The 25,537-nt window shown below is 40.5% G+C and overlaps 1 protein-coding gene across 12 annotated transcripts in view; it reads right to left on the bottom strand.

Moving 5' to 3' along the window:
- PKHD1 (PKHD1 ciliary IPT domain containing fibrocystin/polyductin) overlaps positions 1-25,537 on the bottom strand; it is a 238,684-nt gene that overhangs the window by 65,588 nt on the left and 147,559 nt on the right. For all 12 annotated transcript variants that reach the window (XR_010357918.1, XM_064411623.1, XM_064411625.1 and 9 more), the window contains 8 exons: positions 20,692-20,829; positions 12,896-13,009; positions 12,079-12,166; positions 9,232-9,386; positions 7,249-7,401; positions 6,016-6,894; positions 4,525-4,687; positions 2,250-2,410 (listed from right to left, as the gene is read on the bottom strand). Coding sequence is in view for 11 of the 12 variants with exons in the window: in XM_064411623.1 (XP_064267693.1) it covers positions 2,250-2,410; positions 4,525-4,687; positions 6,016-6,894; positions 7,249-7,401; positions 9,232-9,386; positions 12,079-12,166; positions 12,896-13,009; positions 20,692-20,829 (1,851 nt within the window). In the remaining variant the exon portion in view is untranslated. The remainder of the gene's footprint in view (positions 1-2,249; positions 2,411-4,524; positions 4,688-6,015; positions 6,895-7,248; positions 7,402-9,231; positions 9,387-12,078; positions 12,167-12,895; positions 13,010-20,691; positions 20,830-25,537) is intronic.

Raw genomic sequence — 25,537 nt, 5'->3', positions numbered from 1 at the left:
GTTCATCCCATTCCAATGCCCCTTCCAAGCCATTCTACGATTTTATGATTCTGTGACAGCACCACCATCTTCACAGGCCCTGAAGAGAAGGGGAATCTGTCCCTACAGAATCATTAAGGCTGGAAAAGACCTCCAAGGTCATCAAGCCCATGATGAATAAGTGAATGCCACTATGCCCACTACACCATATCACAAAGAGACATATCTTGGTTTTCTTAATGATTCCAGGGATGGTGGCCTCACCCTGTCCTGGGAAGCCTGTTTTAATGGCTGACCACCCTTTCTGGAAAGAAATTTTTCATAATACCCAACCTGAATTTTCCCTGGTGCAGCTTGAGGGTATTTCCCCTTGACCTCTCACTAATTTCCTGGGAGAAGAGGCCAATCCTTCTTTTCAGGGAGTTGTAGAGAGTCCCCTGAGCCTTCTTTTCTCCAGATTAAGGAACCTCATCTCCCACAGCTGCTCCTCATGGGACTTAAATTCCAGACCCATCCCCAGCTCCTTTCCCTTCTGTGGACACACTCCAACCCCACAATGTCTTTCTTGCAGTAAGGAGCTCAAAACTGAACATGGGACTCAAGGTTTGGCCTCAAGCACAGGAGGGACGATGATTGCTCTGGTCCTGCTGGCAAGAGATCAGTGGGAGCAGGAAAGTTGAGCTTTTTCTCCAATTTGTCTATCCTGCATTGTGCTGTGAAAAATATTCAGTGCTACAGCTTTGCAGAAAGAGAAGAAGGAAAGATGACCACAAATTCACCTTATCATCAAGTTGTGCATTTCCAAATTTCAACCTCAAGACAAAAGGCACCATAGGTCAGAATTAGAAATGTAGAGGAATTTAACACACATTTGTGAAGGGAAGGGGAAAAAAAATCCCCATTCAGATTTTGGCAGCAAAAAGAAAACACAGCAATTTTGTCATAGCTTTAGAGGCAGGCAACATTTATCATATACGGGTACCTCCATTTCACAAGGAGATAAACCTATGGAGTGAAGGTTGTACCCTCAGTGCACTTTAAATGGTGAGGATTCCTCCTATACCTATGACTGTGTGCTAGGATGTGCTAAAAATGGTGGGATTATGAATAAAATCCAGGTTTTGTATGCAAATATATTCATTAATATGCAGGTGCTAAGTGGTAATAATACCAGAGCATTAGTGCTTGGATGTGATTCATAATTAGGGTGGAAAAGGTACAATAAAAATCAGTGTTTGCATCTAGACAACACATAAATCAACCCTGTAAGCAGCCAGCTAGAGCAGGATCCTTAGAGGAAAAGCCTCACACTTTTTGTTTAAAGATTAAAGTTCTTCTTGTGTTAAATCAGTTTCAGAGTGTGAAGAAAACCAGGATTAATTACAGTCCCTCCCATCAGTCTCCCATACCGGCAGAGTTACAAACGATGCGTCTCTACAGCAAAATGGCCACCATCAGCAGCAGGCACAGGGAATGCTAATTGTAATTAAAGAGTTTATTTGGGATCAGAGAGCCGAGTTTTAATCAGGATGAGAATGGAGCCTTGCTGTGGGAGCCTTCAGAAAGTGGTTACTGAGCAGAATGGGCCTTTTTTAAACAGAGAGGGGTCGTGAAACTTCTGGAGTGGGTTTTCAGCTTGATTATCTCCTCAGTGGGATGTGGATGAAAATCCTTGTGGGGGCAATTATTGGTATTATTTTGCAGTTTTGTGTTGTTTTTATGGCATGTGCCCCTCAGTGCTCTCAGAGGTCTTTGCAAGGGGCAGGTAGAATCATCATAATGGAATCACCAATAATGGTTTGGGTTGGAAGGGACCTCAAAGATCATCTCATTCCACCCCCTGCCATGGGTAGGGACACCTTCCACTATCTGAGGTTGCTCCAAGCCCTGTCCAGCCTGGCCTTTGACAATTCCAGGGATCCAGGGTCAGCCACAGCTTCTCTGGGAAACCTGTGCCAGGGCCTCACCACCCTCACAGGGAAAAAATTTCTTTCTACCATCCAATCTAGCGAGTCAGACCCTGAAGAGGGTAAGGATGTGGGGTGAAATGATACTGCAAGTAGGCAGAGTGGCACTGGTGGGCACAGAGCTGCACACTGAGTCACCCCAGACTTCTACAGCACAATTCACTACATCCTGCCTGGAAAGGAACCACACAGATTGGGACTACCATGACCTTAACCTCAGTTGCAGATGTCAGTGAAAATCACATCTCATGGCTCAAACTTCTGCACGACTTTGCAAATATTCCCACCAGCACAGGCACTTACCAGCTTCTGAGTAGAACTGTGTCCATTCAAATTCTGACTTGGGGAAAACAGAGACAGGTGGCTCCAGATGCAAGACACCTCCATCCAAATCCTTGAAAAGGGCTTTCCTCGAGCCTTTGCACCTCTTTTCAGGGAGCATGGTGTCTTCAGAGGTTTGTACACTGGTTAGTAAAGGTAACATTATTATTAGTGGCTTGGAACAGCCAGAAAAGCCTATAAATTTCTAAGGCATTAACTACTGGCTGCCAGAGAGGAAGGTACCTGTAACAGCACAGGTGTGTTGAGAGAAACCCATCTCACTGAAACAAATATAAGAGTTGAGACTAATAATTTCCTAAACAAGGGTCTATATTGACTATAGAAGGAGATCAGTGTGTTTAAATAACATGCCTAATTTTTGGAACACTAACATGTAGTGAGCTGAATTGCTTTCAATTGCAGATTGACTAAAGGTTCAACATAGCTTAAAGGAACTGGTGAACTGAGCATCTCACACCCATGGCAGAATTCAATATGATAAAAAGACTTGTACTCCAGCAAAGTCCATGGAGATATTTTCAGGTGACTACACATTGAACCTTGAAGAAAATGCAGAATTTTTTGGTCTCAGGCTGAGAAAACCCAATTGCTGGTACCTTGAATGGGGCAAACAGGTATAGGCAGAGATTTGCAGTAAGGGCAGAGGAACAAAAAGACCAATTCCCCCAATCAACCAAGCTCAAAAGAGGCAGAGAACAAAGACTCCTCTGATCCTGACAGTTCAGTTCTTGACCATCTCTCAGCACATCCAGCATTTCTGCTGGTTAGGTCTACCAGTAGGACAAGCAAAGTTCTTCATGGATTTGCTATATTCTCTGATGTTTCTGTTTCCTTTCTTGCTCCAAGGCAATGCTCATCTTCTCTTTGACAGGACAAATCCATCAAGATATCCCTTCAGGATGCTGAAGCAGAACAATGCAGCCACATGCTGGATCAAGCTCAGCAGCTGCAAAGGTGGGTTAAACAAATGCATGCAGATATTGCATGAGGAGCACTGGGACATGTTACCACCCTCAGAGGCTCAGCAGTCTCCCAAGGAAGCCTTCAGTAATCCAAGTGCATTCCTCACATTTGAAAACCACCAGCTCTTGCAGTGGACCGGGCATTCAGGAGCTCACCACCAGCAGAATATTGTGGGATGGATACAAGAGTGAAACATAATGGGAGCTGACAAGCTGGACAGGGCTCAGAAATCTACACGCAAACTAATGCCCAGAGCAAAAAAGCAAAAATATAGAATAAAATAAGAAATTCTGGCAGAAGGCTGGAGGGGCTCTAAACATAGCAGTGCGGGACACCTCCAATTATTTTTGACTGGCAAGTGGAGTCCATGCTGGAATATTTTTTTGCTACTTCAAGGCTTTCCTGACATAGCCTCTGCATCATGTTCAGTGACTGCAATAAATAAATAGGCATGTGGTTTCCATTGGATGTGGTATGTCTAAACCACTGCAACCAGCAGTGACTTAAGGTTACAGATGAAGTTCTCCCCTCCCTCCTCAACCCTCACAGATGATATTCTCCCCGGGCAGGAGCAGTTCTGGCAATCATTTGACATCTCACAGCCTGCCTGATCAACATTTCTGATGTGATCTCGTGGGCACAAATCAAGCCACGCTTCCCCGACCAAAAGGACATTCCCTGTCTCAGGGTTTTTTTCCTGGAGGTCCTGACATTTTCTGAAGCCTGAGGCTGAGAAGTCAGAGATGCTCAGGATGGGGGTTTAGGAGATGGGATATGTGAGGTTTGTTTTGCTACACAAATGTCAGGAAAAGAAGAAATCCAAGAGGATTCATCCGGAGATGCACCTTGATGGAATTCAAAACTCAAATTATAAAAGATTGCCCTAAACTAAATTTGGTGGTGGTTTTCCATTCTTTTTTTTTCCCTGTATTTGGATTTTTCTATGCATGTTTGTTTGATGTTGGAGCTTGCTCATTTTTGTCAGACAGGAGCAGTACAAAAGCAGATATGAGGGGAGGATAGTTCCAAAGCTGTAGGTGTTTGGGGTTTTGGTTTTTTTGGGTTTTTTTTGTTTGTTTGGTTGGTTTTTTTGTTTGTTTGTTTTTTGGGGGTTTTTTTGTTTTGTTTTGTTTTGTTTTTTGGGTTTTTTTTGTTTTGTTTTTGTTTTTTGGGGTTTTTTGTTGATGTTTGTTTGGGCTTTTTTGTTGTTGTTTTTTTGTTTGTTTGTTTGGGTTTTTTGTCAAAAAATATAATTCAGAATGAAGCATTTTACCTTGTTGGATAAAAGTAGAACTTGTCCTTCTCACTGACATGTAACATCCTTGATGTCTCTGCTGTGATGAGAGGCATGATGCCTAAATGATCAGCATTTGACATGATACAGACATCCCTGTCTTCACTGTAGCAGCTCTGTGTAAAACCAGTAAAGGTGACTTCTGCCAGGGATTAAGAGAAGATCAAGCAAGGAAAAGTGGTTAAAAGAGTGTCGTAATTAGAGATAAGAAAGTTGGGTTTTTTTCATGTGATGTTTTCCATGTTAACGTGCCCCCCATATATATCTGTGCAAATTATTTTTAAATCACACTAATAGCATTGTTCATAGATCTTCATGTGGCTTTAGAATACTCTGTAGCTAGTTTACATCCTGAGTTGATACAAACCAAGTCACACCATAGGAAATGAAATCACAGAAATAATAACTGAGAGATAAAACAAAAAAGCATGAGTATTTAGCACATTTCATTTGAATAAGTAAGAACCAGTTAAATAACAACCTGCCTTGCATGATTTTTCTACTTGCCAGAGATTAATATAAAACAAGCAGGGTGTGATGACACATACTTGGCTCTGGCACTCAACTCTTATGCAGCTCCAAAATCCATATTGGACCATGAATTTTCTGCGAGATTCTGCACAAGTCTATTTGTCTTTCTCTATCTCTCTTACTCCTCAGTAAAAAGGGGATAATGAATTTTCTTGCAAAAGTAAGTAGCAGTGAGGAGTAAAGACATGAAAAGTAGTGAGGTATTTAGATCCTACCATTGCAACCAGCTATCAGGGTTCTGCTATATTCAAATATTGCTATGAGGACTGAAAAATTCATTTGAAACAAAGATCCGGGATCCATAACAGACCTCTATTCCTCTTGTGCAATCTCTTATACCAGTAAACGTCATAACTGCTTCTGTGAGTTGTAGTTCCTATGTTCTGTGACAATTCTATCCAAAGTGTGATATTCACTTCTCAGATTTGGTATTTTTATTTAGGTGGAGGCAATTGTGGGTCAAAGAGATTAATCAATTGGAAAAACAACACAGAAGGAAAGTATGTGTGAGGTAGAATCTATACATTAGCACAATACATAATTATCATGGAATCATAGAATCCAAGAATGGTTTGGGTTGGAAAGGACCTTAAATATCATCTCCTTCCAACCCTCTGCTACAGACAGGAGAATCTTCCACTATCCCAGGCAGATTCAAGCCCCATCCAACCCAACCCTGAATACCTCCAGGGATGGAGCAGCCACAGCTTCTAGGGGCAACAATCATCCTGCAGTAGATTCAGGAAGTGAAAAATATCAAATAATATTTTTTCTTAATTAAACTGTGTCAAGTTGTAGAAGAATTGTGTAATCAATTTCACTGAGGCTGATTTCTCCAACAGTCCATCTCTGGGAGGCTAAAATTTCAACTGGAAAAAATGACATTAGTAAAGAAAAGCAGTGACAGAACAGTCTGGCCAGTGGAGGCAGAAGACCAACCTTTCAGCTTCATGATTCCCACGGCTTTTGGACAATGCCCAGTTTTGTGCCAGGGATGCTCTGGCCTTTGGCTGGGAACGGTGCTAAATGTGGGCCATAAAATCCCAACACGGCCTCTTAGAGGGTAGCGTGGGGGTCGGTCCTGGGCTGTTGGATCAGCTGAGTGAGGCTTGATCCTGTCTCTGAGGCAGTCAAAAGTCGAGCTTGTTGCGACAATGACAGAGTTTTTAAGTTCTATGAATGTTTTCCCCGTGTAGCATTGCTCGGTGTAGGCACAGTGCACCATTGCCAGGAGTCCCACAGTGTTGTCCACCAGCAACACATTTTCCACAATAATGCTGCCTCCAAGACGGATCATGACACCATAGTCATAATTCTTATAGGACAGAAAACCTGTGATCCTAGTGCAGGTCTGAAATCCATCTTCCTGGTACAGGTGAACGCCGTGGAGACTCGAATGGGCCACGTTTCCACTGCAATATTCTCCAGCTAGTGAGCACTCCTGGCCCCTGACATGGAAGCCAATCCTCTCGGATCCTGCCACAGCATTGCCATGAAGGGAGACATTGGTGGCCAGGTTCACCTTGATGCCAGACACCCAGTTTAATGAACCTGCTGGCTGCCTGCTCAGAATAACAAGGCTCCTGATGAGGGAGTGATTTTTCCCTTCCAAATCAATGCCAGGTCCAGTGGTGTTGAACACCACGTTATTGTGCAACAAGATCCCACTGCTCTCGACTGCTTTGATGCCAGCTCCACAGCTGCCACTAATGCTGGATGACACCACTGAGGACCCCTGGGATACATTCCTGAATTCAATGGCAGAAAGCTGAGGAGGCCCAAAATTCAAAAATTGAACATTTAAGAGTTGAAGAGCACCTGCAATGAAATAAATGGAATGAAATAAAAGCTTATATTACATAAGAACAGGTAAGGAAAAGCACGTTAACAACAGTCAGACATATAAGAGCAGGTACTTTGTCAGTGTATTGTACTGACGGGTATTTGTTAATAAATATATACAAAGTCTTAGTAAAACCTTACAAAACACAGAACAGCCCCTCCTAAACTATCTTCCATTTTTATTAATTTTTAGTGGTGCTCATGTTTCATACTTGCTGACAGTCAGGTTGTTCTGACTTTCATAGCTCATGTGAATGGATTCACATGTTGCTGCACCTCTTTCTTGGGCAAAACTGGTGTGCTTGATGAGGACAGGTGAATCTCAACTACCTTCAAACTCCATCCCACTGGAGCCTGTGAAGTGTCCCACCAGCATCCTCCCAGCACAAGCCACATCCGACTGGATCTGCACGTTCCGCGTGAGGAGCCCAACCTCCGCGGCCAAAGGGATGCTTCTGCCATCTTCTGTGTCATGGGGACGCCCTGGGGAGTTTCAAGAAAGCAAATGTGATAAGTGTCTATCATACCTATTAGCCAGTGCTTTGAGGGACATGAATCCTGACAGCTCCTCTGCAGAATCTGCACTGACATTCAGGTGTGTTTCACCCCCAGCACAATCTGCGTGCATCGACACAAAACCAGAAAGGCCACCTGCCCATCAAATATTCACTGTGTGCTTATATTTTACCAAGATATCTTGTTTTTAGAACAAGGAGGTGCTAAACCTTTCCCCTGCGGTGTGCAGGTGCCAAAGCAATGAACAGGTTCACACTTAATTTTTTCCAAGCTCTGCGTGCTGGAGTTACTCTTCAGCTCACTGCAGAGTTGATCTCCATTAATTTTCCTCAGGATCAGACTAATGTCAATGCCAAAACTCTCTTTGCTACAGAGTCTTGCTTGTGTGTGCTTTCTAAAAGGATTTTAAAACATTTTTTCAATGCCTTTCTGAAAGAGACTTGTTCAAGTATGCATCTCTCTAGCTTGGATTAATCTCAGGTGATTTTAGTCACATGAAGATACGATTTTTAACCAGTTATCCAGACTGGTTTTATGCATGGTGGAGATCAACAGGCAAATCTCAAGTGCGATTTGTCGGGTATTTTATATACCTGCTTTAGGGGCAGATAAAAAATGAGTGAGAATTATGTATTGTATGCATTTTTCTGCTTTAGTTATCAAGGGAACTGAGAGTGACTGGCTCGTATGTGAACATTTCCTGCAAGTATCTACATTTGTCAAGGTGAAACTCAGCATCTACCCCTTAATTTTTCCATCAGAATTTTTTTTTCAGCTGTGTCTAACAATTGCTGCATCACTCAAGGAGTAAGCAGTAATTTCCCCTCAAGATATATCATATCTGCATCAGCTAAAAAAGAAGGCCTAAAATGCACAAACTACTGGAAATAAAGTCTAGATGTTCTATGCTTTGAACTGCACATTTTGTTTGAAAAATGCAATTGTCTTAAAAAACTGTGCCATGGAGGCTACTGTTGATTAACACTGTGGATAATTGCAGAACAGAGCTCAGTTCCAAGTGAAGCTTTGATTACTGGCTCAGACATTTAAACATTTGTAATTTAAAACATTATATTTCTGGATATTTTTATCTATTACACTCTTTTCTGTGCCTACTGTCTGGAATAAAGATCAAATTTAAAAAATATTGATTTGCACAAGAAAAATCCTTGGTTTGCAGGTTCAGAATTTGACCTGTTAATAAAATTCTTTAGATTTTGTTAAATAGATGGTAATAAATTTACTTTATAAGCTGAAATAAAAGTAAATAAGTATTAATACTGCATCCCTTTTTCCCACAAACATATAGATCCCATGCAATCTACACAGAAAATAGCTATAAACAGATTTTATGTTTATTTATATATTAGTTTATAAATACATTGTTTTCATACTGTGGAATTGATAAAATTTTGGTTTTTAAACTTTTTGAAGATAATTATTTTGAAATTTGAAAAAAGGCTGGGGTTTAATTCTTTTCCAGGTTTTTGACATACCATAGAAATTGTATAAAGGGCCTAAAATCCTACAGTTCTTTTTTTCCTTTAAAAGAGGAAAAATTACTTTCTCTCTCTGTGAACCAGCTCAACTTGAAACACCAGATAGTTTTCCCAAACAATTCAGCAGTGAATTGATTGTATTCACAGAAATTCATGTTACAATCAGCAAGCTAAAAAAGTATATGGAGAAAGAAATGAAGCCACCACAAGGAAGTAGAATTGATCCTGTTGAGATATGAAATGGAAAGTCAATACTTCAGAAGAAAACTTTCAGAAAAAAGAAAGAAAAATTCCTTACCAATGTGCCTGTGCAGAAGATGTTCATGAATTCTTATATTATGACCATGGACTTCTTTAAGTGTAACTACTTCAGCTTGGTGGGCTTCATAGGAGGAAGAACCGATCACAATATCCCCACCTTGATCCCAATCTACTTCATCCTCTACAAAAATCCTGTAACACCATGATATAAACTTAATGTCACTACACTTATGGGAGTTAGGCTCACAAATTTCATTAAAAATGAACAGTTTTGCTCAGGGAGATCTGAAAAAAGAAAAAAAAAAAAAAAGTCCACAGGCTATGCTGTAGGAAAAGCCCCTTTAGAGCTTTCTGCAAAAACAGATGTCTGAAATATGTGGGAGGAAATTAATCCTGAAGCATCTACTTCACACCATTGATTAACAACATATACAGTTCCAGTACAGCATTTCAGAGGCCAAGTTGCCTCCAAAAGACATATCAGATCATTTTTAGTGCCAGGAATATTCTACAGAGCTGAAAGTCAGCCTTGGATTTAGACAACAACCATGTACAGGGTTGTGTGGCTGTCTGCACTTGGCATCTAATCTTCAGCAGAACTTGGTGCTCTAGTAGTGGGTGAAAAGCAATTTAGTTCTCTGAATTGGTTACTTTGATCAGGATTTGATTCCCTAAACAAGAGCACCTCTTGCTATCTGAGATATCCCAGGGTATCTAAAACATCAGCCAGCAGATGTACCAGGAGACAGGACTGGTTCCTGAAGTGCTCCTGGAGATAAATGTGCAAGCCATGGAAGGACCCCAAAAGCATCTCAAAAGAGCCCAAAGACACCTCAAATATGTCCAAACCATCTGTTTAGGAATTTGAATCCTTCCTTTGGTTGCTGAACATCCTCTAGGCACCACCACTTAAAACTCTGCTGGCTACTGAATGTTGCACAGAGTCCTGCATTTATTTGTTTTAATCTTGAACTGAAGATCCCCTTTTACAGTCAAAGTTCTACTGGTAGTTCAGGGGATTTTTAGCTTCATGTAAGGAAAAGAAAAGTGTTTAGTGACAGCAAAATGCATAATGATCAGTGTTCATCTCTATTTGATAAACACCTTGTCCTGTTACAGAGTTACTGTGCTGGCCAGGTGATGATCTAAATTCCTCGGGGAATTATTGAGGAAAAAGAGCACTGAGTAAATTCAGACAATCTGCCTCACATGCAGACTAGAGAGAGGGAAGTGCAGAGAGAAAGGAGATTCCTAAAGGCATGTTGTCAAGTTTTTCCAGTGTCTCTTTCCCCATAATTTTTTTTAGAAATGAGTAGGTTCCAGATGAACACATACAGTATACAATATCTGTGAATATTCAGTAGAGAAATCCACAAAAATTTGTTTTGTTTTGGTTTGGTTTTGTTTTACTTTCTTGTTGTTGTTGGCTTTTTGGTTTTTTTTTTTTGGTTGGTTGGTTTTGGGTTTTGGGGTTTTTTTTTGTTTTGTTTTGTTTTGTTGGGTTTGTTTATTTGTTTGTTGTTGGGGGTTTTTTTGGGTTTTCTTGTTGTTTTTTTTTTTTTTTTTCTGGAAGAATCACTGCATATCTTCTGTAAGGGCAGGAAAGTCCTTCCTGAACTGATGAGCTGATTCGTACTGGAAAATTATACAGAGCACCTTCTCTCATTCAAGAAAATCCACTTCCTTCAGCTTTCATATTCCAGTTCTGCTTTACCTACTTCCTGTATCCAACCACATTAACTGTTTTTTCATTAAAAGTCTATCAAAAGCTATTTGATAGATTTTTAATGAAAAGAGGGCATTGTTTTTGGTTTGTTTATGTTTTTTTTTTTCCTTTATTTTAACAACTGAAACAACTCTTTGTGCTGTATTTAATGTGCATGCATTAACTCCGAACACTTGTATCTTAGCACCTCATGATATGTCACATAAAATATCTGGGCAGCAACCCAGATCTAGCCTGGATCCATTTAATCCAAGGGTTTAACTGGCATGCTTCAGTGAGAATCTGCTTACTCTGATCTCCCATCTCAGCCAGGGAAGGAGAAGAATTTCCAGAGGGTGATTCTGAAGTTGCATGGTTTGGATCAGGATCAGGTAGCAATTCCTAAACAATTAATCTACACTGAACACACAGCTCTGAGAGAGCACACAACAGATGAGCCCTTCTGGTGAGGTCTTTGTGCTTCCACTGCTCATCTTTACAACCATTTCCCAAAAGGCTGACACTTCCACCCTGATGGGAACTCTTCCAATGAGGGGAAGGAAGGAAGGAAGGAAGGAAGGAAGGAAGGAAGGAAGGAAGGAAGGAAGGAAGGAAGGAAGGAAGGAAGGAAGGAAGGAAGGAAGGAAGGAAGGAAGGAAGGAAGGAAGGAAGGAAGGAAGGAAGGAAGGAAGGAAGGAAGGAAGGAAGGAAGGAAGGAAGGAAGGAAGGAAGGAAGGAAGGAAGGAAGGAAGGAAGGAAGGAAGGAAGGAAGGAAGGAAGGAAGGAAGGAAGGAAGGAAGGAAGGAAGGAAGGAAGGAAGGAAGGAAGGAAGGAAGGAAGGAAGGAAGGAAGGAAGGAAGGAAGGAAGGAAGGAAGGAAGGAAGGAAGGAAGGAAGGAAGGAAGGAAGGAAGGAAAAGTCTCAGTTTGATTCTTCCTTAGAATTTTGATTTCTTTAGAATTAATTAATCTGAGTTGGAAGAGACCTTAAAAATCATCAGCTTCCCCATCATGGTGCAATTTTCTGTCACCTAGGTTGGTTTTTTTTCTATCTAGACAGAATTCAAACAGAACCCATCACAAAGGGAAAGAATGATGCAACTCACAGGAATATTAAATACTAGTCATGGGAATAGGAGCCAAAATTTAATATTTGAAAGCATATTTGGCCAAAATACCACCTTTCATTGCCCGGAGCAACATTAGTTCCCAGATGTATCCAAGGCATCTTAGGATAAGCACTATAAATTTGCACCTGTCCATAAACTCCTGGGGAAAAAAAAAAAAAGAAAGAACAGAAGGAGGATTTCAAAGGTTAAAGAAAAAGAGGCTTGAGAAGAACTGAAGCAATAACTGAATATATGGAAATCTTTATATTTATTAAAGTATATTTCTATATTTTATGAGAAGTGTAAGAACAGCACAAAGCCTTCACTCAAAATACAAAGTGAAGGAGCAATAAGTCCTTAATAAAGTAAAATGACCATCACATATAAAGGCAAGAGAGGGGATTTTACCCCTCTTATTGGCACAAATTAGAATTGAAGGAATCGCAGACAATGATATCTACCATTAAAAAAAACCAAACCAAACAAAAAAAAAAAAAAAAAAAAAAAACCACCAAAACCAAACAAAAAACCCCAAAAACAAACAAACAAACAAAAAACAGAAACAAACAAAAAAATTATCTAAGTAAACAAATTAAGTAAAAACTCCAGGAATGAAAGGTACAAAAAATTATGTGGCTATTATTAATCTTTCTGGACAATGAACTTTTTTCCCATTCTCTGGAAAAGGGATCCAAAACCAGAGGACAAATCCAAAATACAGAAGCTTTCCTTATAGATGATATGTCCCAGAAGATTAAATGTTAGCTGTAAAATATGTGTGCCTTTGTTTGAGGTTTATCTATACAGTGTAATAACAGTCCCAACAGTGGTAGATTTGGATATTACCAAAAATGAGTTTTCTATGAAAAGTGGAATTCATGTTTCATACCAATACTCCCTGGGTGGACATTTATATCCTCCAGACGATCACAGTAAATCCCTTCAGAAGCCCGGAGAAGGAAGAGCAGCTTTAAATCCCTTTCTAGGGGATATTGCAAAGAACCTGCAATAAAGACAAAACAGCATCAAACCCACCACAAAAGTATCCATGACTTCTGTGACACTGAAAATGGGAGGGAAACTAGGCGGAGAATATGTGTCTAATCTAATTTTAAATAAATACCTAAATGGCTGAACTAATATTTCCTTTCTCAATCTGTTTTTGCCTTTTTGCTCTTTCATGAGTTGCAAGGTAATCATGCAGCAAGGATGGGAAAGATTGAGGAAAAAAACTCGGAAAAAAGAAAGTGCCCAAGAAGTTTTCATAAACTGTGTTCCAACTTTGCCTTAATTTCTTTCACCAAGGGTAGTTTACAGTTTAAGAGGAAAATGGCCCAGCACTAAACAGATACTAAGGAGGAAAAAGTAGGACAGTTTTTGCCCTGGAGAAATGTATGCGGAGTCCAGTAAAGGAGTTCAACGTTCCTGTAAAATTAGAGATTAAATCAATTATGCAACAGAAAACTGTAGCAGATGTAGAACTAAAATATATATATATATATGTATCTGTACAAAATTAGCTGGCCTGTCATATTCTTTTAATATTTAAAAATTACTAGTTTGGAAAAGAGAGCTGATTTTGTATCCTAAAGAAACACTTTGCTTTAAGAGCCTTTTTTTTTATTTAGGTGAAATCAATAAAACAATTAATTGGTCCCCACCACTGTCTGACTGATAACTGAAGATATTTAAATTTTCTGTGTGCCTTTTTAATGAGTAAAAGGCAAACAGTACAAGACTTGCATGTTCCCCATCTAACATATCTCACACCAGTGAGCATGTATATTCTCTGGGGACATGAAGGGAATTATTTTTCAGTGTCCATCGTCCACCCAATCCAGCTTTGAATTCCTTGTTTAAACTCCCATAACTGTGTTTCGAACAGAGGAAAAGCAGGAATTAGGTTGTTTCCAAATATGCTTTCACAATTTCCCATATTTTTTACTCCTGGTTGCAAACCATTTACTATAATATTTAAGTCAGTTAAAACCATCTCATATATCCAATTCTCAGCTCGGTTTTAAAACCATTTTTAAGTAGGCTTCCAGACTTAACAATCACATACAAAGGATTGGAATTAGGGATTCCATAGGATGAACTGGAAGTTCTTCCTCTCTTAAAAGATTTACATCTACGTTTAGCTAAAACTCATAAATTTTAGTCCAAAAAACCACAAGATATCAAGAAATTTTACCCTTGTTAAAAAAAAAGCCAAAACCACACAATTAAGAAATACAGTCAGAGTGAGAAACAAAGATAATAATAAAAATATTTATAATGGAAAATAAAATAAATTTGAAAAGGGAAGATAATATTCACAGAAATTCTTCAGTGGCTGGAAACTGTAATTGGAAAATGACACAAAAGAACACAGTAGTCATCAATCAGTATAAAAATTCTACTTCTTTTAAGAATATTTAGAAGAAAAAGAGGTGTAATACTTGCTTATTGCCATCAATAGTTCCATGGGTTTAAATCAATGGATTTCAGTAACTTGAATGCAAGTGCTAGCAGAGAGTTTTACAGAAAACCCGTTGGCCTATTAAGGTGGACTCTTCAACAAATTTGGGATCACTCATGATGTCTGAGAGCCCTCGAAGACAGCTAATATTGTGCCAATATTTCAAACAAAGATAAAAGTAAGAGCCCCAGGTAATTACAGGCCTGTCAACTTGACACTGATTCTGGGGGAAAAATAAATAAAAATGGAATGTCCAACTCTGAACACAATTAATAAATCATTAAAGGTGGATGATATAATTAATGCCAATCAACCTGCTTTTATAGAAAAAAAGGTCCTGTGAAACTTCCTTGTTATCATCTCCTAATGAGATTACAGGTCTAGTTGATAAAGATAATAGCTTTGATATCGTATAATTGGCTTCTCCAAGGCACTTGGCTTAGTAGCACAAAACTTTGTCATTAACAAACTACACGAGTGCAGCAGGAACATGGCACACACTAATTTACAGCCTGAGTGACTGGAATGGAGACATGGACTCAACCAGATATGGTCCTGCAAACTGTGTGGCATTCCATGTTTTATTATGGACACAAATTTGTGTGAGGATATTGAAAGTAAGCAGATAAACTGACTGGAGAGAACAATTACAAGGGTGCTCTAGGAAAGTCAGCAGGAATTTAGAAGTGAAGAATTAGGAAAAAGGTGAAGAATGCTCTAGGGGAGCCTGCTAGGGAGGTTAGATTGAATGACCTTCAGTGATCCATTCCAACTTTATCCATTCTGTGATTCTCTAATACTGAACATAATAAGGCAAGAGGTCTTGAAAAGGTAAGAATCTCTCTGGGAATGAATGGAGAAGACTGAAAAACAAAGGGAAAAGCTGAGTAAGGTCTTAGATACACACTTTAGCTAAGTCTAAATAGATTACAACAGAATGGCCCTGAAAATGAAGATATGGAAGCAGCAGCTCCTTCAGCTTATTCATAAGGGGACTACAAAATAGTTGATCCACACAGGTCACTGGAGCTGGGTAAGTTACAGAACATTATGAAGTAAGTGGCAATGAAATCACAGCTCTTGTAATAAATAACTTTGTTGGATACAACAACTTGCCACAAACAACAGGAATCATTATTTCTGCAACACATAAGTGAAGGATATGGGCTTTAAGTGTCCATCTTTGAACTTTGGTTGTGAAAACTTCAGATTTCTTGTCCCATTTTTCTGTGGTGCACAAGTCCTATACAAGACCACACAAAACTGCCCAATTCCCCATCCTGCATGGGAGGAATGGAAATGGATCCCCTTTCATGCTCCTACTCCAGCTGGAAACCCTGGCATTTTGATGAGCAACCTGATTGATCATGAAGTGAAATAATAATGTGCTGCTGGCACAGAACCAGGACAAAAGGATACTTGCAACCTGGAAATTACCAAAAGGTGGAAATATTTGGTGAGATATGCAGAAAAGGTCAGGAGGCACTAAAGACAGAGGCAGGGCTCCCTCAAATTTGTGTTCTTCCAATTGCACTACACAGTGCAAAAACCACCAATCATTTATGATAATCCTGTGTTAAACAACCTGATGTGTTAATAAATTCACCACTGATACACACTGTCCTGAAGAACTGTGAGATGCAAATGTTGAGATTGCAAAACAGATCTGTTAGCACAATGGTTTTGGCTGGTTCATAATCCTTCCTCAGGTCTAACTCCTGGAGAGGAGAAAACCTATGAGAAAAAATGAGGGAATAAACAGGAGAACAGAAATGTAGATGTGTTTTTTCTACCCAGATTTTCCTTTATTCTGGACTGTGGTCTGGATCTAGTTTGTTGACTTTTGAAAGCATTTTCCATTGTTTTCATCTTTCAGTTCTGTTCCAGATGTTCCTCCTGACAGATTTTTGTTGTATTGTTTGGGGTTTTGTTCCACAGCAAAAAAACCATTCAATTCTTTCCTAGAATAGTGGGTGTTTCCTCCCTTCTAGCCTTCTCTTTTTTTTTTTTTTTTTTTTTTCACAACATAACACTCTGCAACAGCTGTTGCATATAAGAGCAACGAAATCTCTGAGATCAATCTCCTCCCTTCACCTGGCAAACAGACTTTGCTGAGTATCTGGCTGGGACCATCTCATCTATCTCCTCTATCTCTGAATCCCAAACTTCTTGGACTCTAAATACCCAGCTATTTTGAAAACTGTGTCATATTTTCACCAGAAAATATGGTGTATGGTGTATCTGAGGAGCTTTTATTCATGATCAATACACAGCTGGACAGCACCTACTGTTGGTTCTCTTCTGGAGCTTCCTTCAGGTGTTCAGGCTGCACTCTGGGAAGAACCTTGAATAGCAGCCAAACAAGGAACGCTCACTCTGTTGCCTCTTTCTGCTAAATGTACAGAAGATTTCAGAAGTCCTCAGCTCCACATCTCCACAACTGTGGTGTAGGAATCAACAGACAGAAGTGGGGGGTGAATGAGGAATAAGAGGTGAGACACGTAGGATGGGATCTGAGAGTCCCAGTGCCCTCCAAATCCTCTCTTGGATGGCAGATACAGAACAGGGATAAATGACTGTGGAGTGGGACTTTTAAGCAGAAGTTGCAGGCAGGGGAGACACCTGAGGGTATTCAGAGCGATCGAAAATCCTTATGATTAGGCAACTGAACCATATTTCTGGGGAGAATCATATACCTACATTCAGGTTTTTTAATCTAGATTTTTTCTAGATACTTTTATCAACCAGTCCCACTGACTGCAGGGCCTCCACTGGTTATATTGGATAGACCCCTACTGGTACAGCAGCTCATGTGCTGATGTCCACATTGCACCTAAATTTGGGTGTCTAGAACATGTGAACCAAATCCCTTCCCTGCATGGTGAAATCAGTTAAAAGAAACTGAATGGCTTAGAAGGGGTAAAAGGCAAACAGGCAGAGGCTGAGGAGTTCATTGAAGGGAATACAAATAGTCCAATGAACTTTTCAAACCACTTTTTTTTCTGTGATCCGGAATGAAAATACATCTTGTTACACCAACAGAGTCCCTTCTTCATACAAGTTGGACAGCTGTGCAGGGACTGTGTGACTGCACAGCCAAAAATAGGACCCACACAACAGAGGTGCTGGAGAAGTTGGAAAAGACAGTAGATTGGTGAAACTCACTGAAGCTCTAATTACTGCTCTTTATTTACTGCTAACACATAGCCATTTAATGAAATACACTGATTTATCCTTTGACAAATAAGTGTGGGGGTTCTTCCTGGAAAAGAGTGGGAATAAATGCATTAGAGCTCTTAGCACAAGCAAGATAAGGGGCATTAGAATTGTCTGGGGTTCCCTATCCAGACAATCAAGCCATGAGCTAATGATGACCTTAGGCTTCCTGCCTCCAATGAGTGACATGACTGACAAGCAGCCATCAGGAGATATGTGAAGGAAAGAATGTGACAAGTTGAAATTAAAAAGAGAAATCCTATCTGGATAATTACTTGGAGAGCTCTACTATAAAAAGCAAAGGCAGCCTGCCAGCAAAGAGCAGCTGAGTGCAGTTTAGTTCAGGATGAGTCCAACAGATCAATGTGTGCCAAGTGAACTTCAGCATTTCCTTCAGCTTTATTGGGAGCTGAGGGCTTTGCTCAGCAGTGGAACAGGGCACTTTCTGCATATACTGTCTGAGTTTTAATGCTTGTGGGTTAAAATGGACAGAATCATCCTAGATGAGAATGGAAAAACAACTGTGAGCTGTTGAACTCATAATTTCTTACCTTGTTTTGAAACAGATGTGCTAAAGATATTTAGCACTTCACTTTCTCTCTGAACCTCAAAATTCCTTTTATAAGCTGGAAAAATAGCCAATTTTTATAATATCATAGTGCAGAGAAATAGAATTACATGGTGTTACTAAAATTCTACTGCAAACATCACCATCAAATAAAAGACTTTGAAGGATAAAGTGAAAGAGAGAAACTCCTTATCTTAGAGGTAGGACTATGAAAGTAGAAATAATTAGAAAGTTTCCCTGGATCCAACAACACTGAAGGTCTAGGAGCACCCAGAGAAATTCCTGTGTGGGTAGATTCACATATTTTCTTTTGTGTTTTCTGAGAGTTCAGACAGAATTCTTTGTGGATCTTAAATCATCTCACATCTTCCAGGGATCATAATTCACATGGATTGTGATCATACATTAAAGAGAAAAGTGATTATTGACCTTGCATGGTCAATGGTGTTCCAAAAAATTCTGATTTTCCAACCATTGCTACTTTCTCATTCCAGTTTGCCTGTAAATTATTGTTTCAATAAAATTAATTAGGTTCTTGTTATGCTTGATAAACTCCAATTTTACACTGATTTTTTTTCCCTTTTTTGCATATTTCCCATCATCATTTAGTGCCTATGCACTTATGGTCATAATCTAACCTTCTGACTTTGTTGTCTCTCTGTATAGAAGAGGTCAAGTGCTCTGCAGGACAACAAACCCAGATAAGATGAATTTCTAAACTGATCATTGTTCTCTAGGAGCTCAAGAGAAACAAATACCCAAGCTTTACCAGAAAGTCTTTGTCCCAGGCCACGGAATTAGAAGGAACAGCATGTGGCTAAGATTGCTACAATGAAAACAGGACAAGGAGAAATTACACAACAGGCAGGACCTGGGGATTTGGCTCACGTGATGCCAACCTGAGATCCTGCTCAGGCAATGCTGAACACTGATGTCCACATCTATTAAATCTGTTTACTAAACTGTCTCATTATCTGTTTTGTGTCAGGATTTCTTTAGGGTGTGGTGGAGTCGGACAGATGGGCTTCAAAACCCTTCCTTCAGGCATGGAACAGGCAGGATTGGACAGATGGGCTCCAAGACATTACCGTAAGGCCTCGAACACATGGGAAGGGAAAGGGGAAGGGAGGAAAAAAAACAGGCACTCCCAGATCTACAGCAAGGCAGAGAAGGCAGCATGAGATGTGGGAAACTTGCAGAGTCTCCACCCACCCATCATCCCGCAGCTGAAACAAGGACAGCTCTCCAGGAGACCCTGGACTGTGACTCAACAGCTGCAAATACCTGTTTGGCTTTTAATATCATTACTAGTCACAGATGTGCTGGAGGGGATTTGTGCAGCAAAGTGCCTCAATGTTTTTTTAATAAGTGTTTTTAGCAATGAACACATGCTTTTTCTTAAAACCAATATGAAACCATATTTAAAGTGCAAAGGAGTCTAAGTAAGAAATGACTGACAGTCTTTTAAGTATATATATTTTTTAACCTCCCAGATTAAGCTTTCCAACCTCTTTTTCCAAAGAAAAACACAAGACAGCAAAATAACTTTTTTGGCCAGTACTATATTAACTAAACAGTCCCTTGAGATTAACAACAAACAAATATTGAAGCAGACTTCCTCAGGAGGTGATTACACAAACAAATTCTCTTTTTAAAGTTCATGAAACCAATCTTGAGAAAGGTCAGGCAATGATCAACAATGTGATCCCAGCGTCCTAAGCATTCCTGTAAGTAAATATAATGCCTGGTTTTAGAAACCTTGATATTTAAAGGGAATTATGTGAATAATTACTTCAGAGTGGAAAAACACAGATCCTGACTGTTGTAAATAATGTGGAACAGCCCTGGTGACTTTGGGGACTGTGAAATAGCTGGAAGTAGTGGCAAAGTGGTTCCTTCCTGTGGTCCTGGTGCTCATCTGTACAGAGGGATGAGAAGAAGAAGTGTGCTGAATCCAGCTGTTTCACACCACAGCAGGACTTCCAGGCATTCAGGGAATTCTTCATGACTCTGTTTATGTTGGCTTAAAATATTTCTGTCACAAAAGGTGTCCTATTAATGCCCATAGACACCAGGCATTGCCTGAGCACTAGGGCAGATCCTGCCCTGAGGAATTACTGTCTCATGAAGCAACCCCACAGAGTAGGCAGAGCTTTTTCACATATCAGATAAAATCTCTGCCCCAGTGAAACCAGGAGTGAGGTGCAGATTGCAGTATCTGTAATGTGTTGCTATTAAAGGAATAGGTAATTAGCTCCAGTGGATAATCATCGTGTTTCACAGGGATCCTGGGTGTCCAAACTGCAGATATCCAGATAGCCGCGGGGCATTAGGTTGGACAGCATGTTTATGGTGACACTTTAAGACATTCTCCACAGTTTTTTTCCTATCAGGAGCAGAAATGAGCCCCAGGCATCCCGAAGATCAGCTGTTCACTCACCCACTCTCAGCACACCTCCCAGCACCAGGACACAGGCTGCACTCAGGACATTGCTGGAGTTGCTGGGGAATTCAAGGGTCCCCAGGATGTAGAGTCCTCTCAGAGGGGGAAGAGCCACATCCACCAGGATGGTCCTGTCTGGGAAAAAAAGCAGAGGGTTGTTTAGGTCAATGGCAGCCTGACAACACCACTTGCCAAAAAGGATGTCAACTTGGCTTGAGTTTTGTTATTTAGATTTGTTTTCATAGAATCATGGAATGGCCTGGGTTGAAAGGGACCTTAAACATCTTCTTGTTCCAACCTCCTGCCATAGGTAGGGACCCCTTCCACTGTCCCACGTTTCTCCAAACCCTGTCCAACCTGGCCTTGGACATTTCCAGGGATACAGTCACACCTTCTCTGGACACCGTGTGCCAGGGTTTCACCATCCCCTCAGGGAAGAATTTCATCCTAATACCTACTCTTCTTCAGTTTGAAGCCATTAACCCTTGTCCTGTCACTCCAGGCCCTTTTAAATAGTCTCTCCCCATCTTTCCCATTCTTGCCTCATGGAATTGAATAGGATAAGAGATTTCTTTTGAAGAGAACAATGACAAAATGCCCCATCCCTGGAAGCATTCAAGGTCAGGTTGGACAGGGCTTTGAGCAACCTGGTCTAGTGGAAGGTGTCCCTGCCCATGGCAGGAGGTTGGAACAAGATGAACATCAAGGTCCCTTGAAATGCAAACACTTCTGGGTTCTAGGATTGATGGAAAAGGAAAAATATCCATCAGTATCACCGAGGTACACCATGGTACAAAGGGCCTGCAAGTCCCCACCTTGTCAACAACAGTGATCAGGGTGACAAACTGCAGCCACACACCATGAACTACCTCCACTGACTCTCTGTTACCACTTTTCCCTCTTTTCATCTTGGCTTTGCTCTCAGTTAGGTTTAGTACATGAAAGCTCACCTCTTCCTCACCATTGAAGAGGAAAGCTCTGCTTACACAAACACAACCTGCAGGAAGCCAGAGCTCATGGAACCACAGAATCATTAAGGTTGGAAAAGAGCTCTGAGGTCACCACCAGGTCCACCATGAGTTCCATTCTGCATTCATAATCCCTTCTAAAAATCATTTAGCAATGACCAGGGCAAAGCACCCTTCCCTCAGATCCATAAAGAGAAAACAAGGGGGATATTTTTATATTTCAGAACAGAGTGGAAACTTTTGTGGCTTGAGGGCAATGACAACATCACTGCTGCTTCCTAAAGCTGCAAGTCTGCAGCCTGGGAACCTTTAGAATGCCTCTTAAGTGTTCCAAGTAGGACATGAGCAAGGATGTAAATGGTGTGGATCATTTAGAGGTAGCCTGCTGCACAGAGGTGAATTCCACCCCCTGGGCCCATCTAATGCTCTTGGATGTCACTAGGAGCTTCTCAGTTGATTGCACTGGAAAACAGCTCAGGCCCTGAAACTGTGGTTTCCATCCCCTTTCATTATTGACAAGAGTAACAGTATGGTGCATCTCTCAGTCAGTGGGTGTTCCTGGAAAAAGGAAAAGCAAGGTGTTTCTCTAACAAGGGGCTCAATAATATGATCTGATAATGGCTTTCATAGAAACAGATTGCAGAAAAAAATATCATCAACATAATGACAGCCCTACCCTACACAGAGATCTTCTGTGACTCTCATTGTACTTATAAGCATTTATTGCATGGCATAGATAGAGAAAACAGGACAGATTAAGGAACACACATATTTTTCTGGTGTATTTTGAGAGAGTGGTGAGAATGGGACACTTGAAACCAGTTTTGTGTGGAATATAAGAACCATGAAGTGTCTTGGGAAATGGTTCAGCTACTTAACAGTTTCACTTCTGCCTGTGGATATTGGCAACTGCTGTGGATGGGAACACAAATGACCACAAAACAGGTAGCACAGAGAAAGTCCTTGCCAAAAATCATGTAATCAGGGGCTGGCTTGAACACAGGTTTAAGAAAATTTCCAAGTCCTCTTTGCAGGAAACATAATCAATATGATTCTGTGAAAACCTACATGAAATACACTCAGAATTGGACTGAAAGAAAATATTAGTAGGCTGTCTTTAATAGTAGCATTTTCTAGTTTTTTACTCCTCAGTTTTACAACCCTGTAGTTTCACAACCTCCAGGGAGAGGAAAATTTTATTTCAAGTTTTCTTTTCAGGTTTGGAGTTCTGGCTCTGCTTACAGACTTGTTTGTCTCCTACCTACATATTCCTGCCCTTATTCCTGTGAATCAATTATCCCCCCTCTTCCTTTTCCCCTCTGTATTTTCATCTTTTCTCTCTGGCCATGAGCACCCTGAAAACCCAGGATGTTTGTTCTCAAGGACTATACCAAGTACAGCAACAAGCCATGGTTAATCTGAACCCCTCATCCCAAAACAAATTCCCTGCATCCTTGGGCTGAAACATCTTTCAAGCATGCAAAATTTTCACAGCATTCAGATGAAGTAAGATTCTAGGGAGCAAGTGCATTTTTTTCCCTCTAAATCTTATGGTGTCAGTACTTAATGTATTTTTACAGGCATGAAGAGATTCCTGTCTATAATCTCTTTACAGGACAGGTACAGTCCCATGCCCTGCAGAGCTGTGAAGGGAAGGCTCAGGATGTGAGGATATGAAACAGAGAGGAGAATAAGGGGGGGGAGATGTTGTTAAAATGGTATCTCTCAGACAGAAGGGGAATCTAGTTTGTGAAATCACAGCTCAAGAATGCGGCAAAAAGCTGCAGTTGACAAAGGCCATAAGTATATTCATCAAACACAGGCTGAAACATTTTTACAAGGAGGAGAAGCAGTGCTCCCAGGCATGCCATTTATATGTCACATTTCAGTCTAGAACAGAGATTTTTTGCTGAGTTGCACATCTTTCTAAAAAAGGTTTTATAAAGGAAGTGCTGACTGCTCTGTATCTGTGGCATCATGTGTGTGAGCCTTGAAACAGAGGAGTGAGAAATTCCCCCACTCAGAGATATCTTTGCAAACCTAGAGTTTCCTCAGTTTAAAAGGACAACACTCTGGGGTGTGATGCTTGGGGTGTGAAGTTCTCAGAAGGTGAAATGTTGCTCTGCAGAAACAACAGAGCACTCCTTTGAGGGGGGAAAAAAGTTTCCACAGTTGAGGAGGAAAGCAAACAGATTCAAAGGCAACTTCCTTACAGAATACACTCATTTACCTCATAGAAGGAGATATGACTTAGCAGTTAAAACAACAGATTTTAGGTCACTGAGCTCAAAGGATTTACCTTCAGAGAAAGACAAACTGGAGCTGTTTTGCCACCATGAAAACATTCATATAACAGCAAGAAACCACTTTCAGCAAACCGTAGTTTGAGGTTGAGAACAGGGCAATATTTCATTGCACATACACTTTCTTCAGACAAAAAGCTCAGGTATGCTGGAGTCTTAATGTTCAGATGTACAATACTGAGAAGGCATTAATGACTCCAGCAATGACACAAAATGCCTTTGATCAGCCACATTGCTGTATAAAACACCATAGCATGCCATTGAATGGAAATCAGGCACAACAGAGGAGCTATTATATTGGATACAGTACTCCAGCATTCATCTCTTCAAACAGAAAAACTTCAAAGAAAATCAAAATCAGAAAATGAAGAACAGAGTGAATTCCACCACTGGAGAGGGAAAAAAAAAAAAAGGAAGATAGAAATTGCCAGAGGCTACATGATATCATATCAATACTCTTCAAAACAGCGTTGCTTTGCTTGGAATTATAACACGTTCTCCTTCCACCCAGAGCACATTGCATCAGGAGTGTGCCATCCTAAAAGCCATAAACCAAAGCCCTGAAAATCCCAGGGCTTTGGGAAGCTAATGCCACTGCTGACTGCTGGAATGGCATGACTAAACTCCTCTGGCTTGTTTTCCAAGGTGGTGTGGCTGCTGAAGCCTGATGCATGTGAGAGGTCCTTGTGGGATGGCTGTGGCTCTGGAGAATGAACCTCCAGGGATGAAAGCACAAGCTGTGGCAGCCTGAGCTGAGAATTTCCAGATCAGGCTGGAAAAAACTTATATCCACTGGGGAGACAGACACTGATGAGAATTGTAGCAACACACCAACACTAAAAGTCACTTTCACATGAGGAGCCCACCTTTGTTGCAAGTGTAAGTCATCCTTGTACTAAGTTTGTGAAGTCAAACAGGGCAAAAAAAGAAGGAACTTAGTACACAATCCCAATTTCCAAGCTTGCCCAAGTCTCTAGATGTCAAGCAGATACCAAGAAAGAACACAAAAACCTGGTTTCTAATATGTATATTTTGCTAATAAAGCCATTTTCTACCTTTTCAAACCTTCCTGAGACCAGCCCATGAGGTAGCCCTAATGTTGCAATTCTGCTTATTTTGTTAAATAAGCAAATTGAAGCCTTCAATAGCTAAATTTAGACAGTGTCCCAGTTCTCCAATGAACTCTAGGAATCCACATTTAGTCAAAGATTCCAACAGTGACTGACCAAAGTCTTTCCCTGTACTTCTTCACACTAGAAATGAGCACTAAGCATCTATTATTTGCTTTTATGACTCTAAAACTGTTCTTTGGGGGCTGAAAGGACTGAGCCAGTCATGCACAGCATACCAGAAGCAAGCTCATATCTTGGCTTTCAACCAGAAAATCATTGTAGATGGCTCTCAGAAGAGAATTTTAAGTAACCAGAAGACAGCAAAGAGTAAGACACAGCTGCATCTTGCCAGGAGTGAATCACAAAAACTTATTTTGGTGTGCATAGCAGCACAAAGTTTGGGTGTTTCTACAATATTTGTTCTCATGAGAACAAACTCTCACTTTTTTGAAGCCATCTG

Source organism: Passer domesticus, chromosome 3 (genome assembly GCF_036417665.1).
Source record: "Passer domesticus isolate bPasDom1 chromosome 3, bPasDom1.hap1, whole genome shotgun sequence".
Lineage (NCBI taxonomy): Eukaryota > Metazoa > Chordata > Aves > Passeriformes > Passeridae > Passer > Passer domesticus.
Note: the sequence above shows the minus strand (reverse complement) of the source record. Positions and strands in the feature narration are given on the sequence as shown.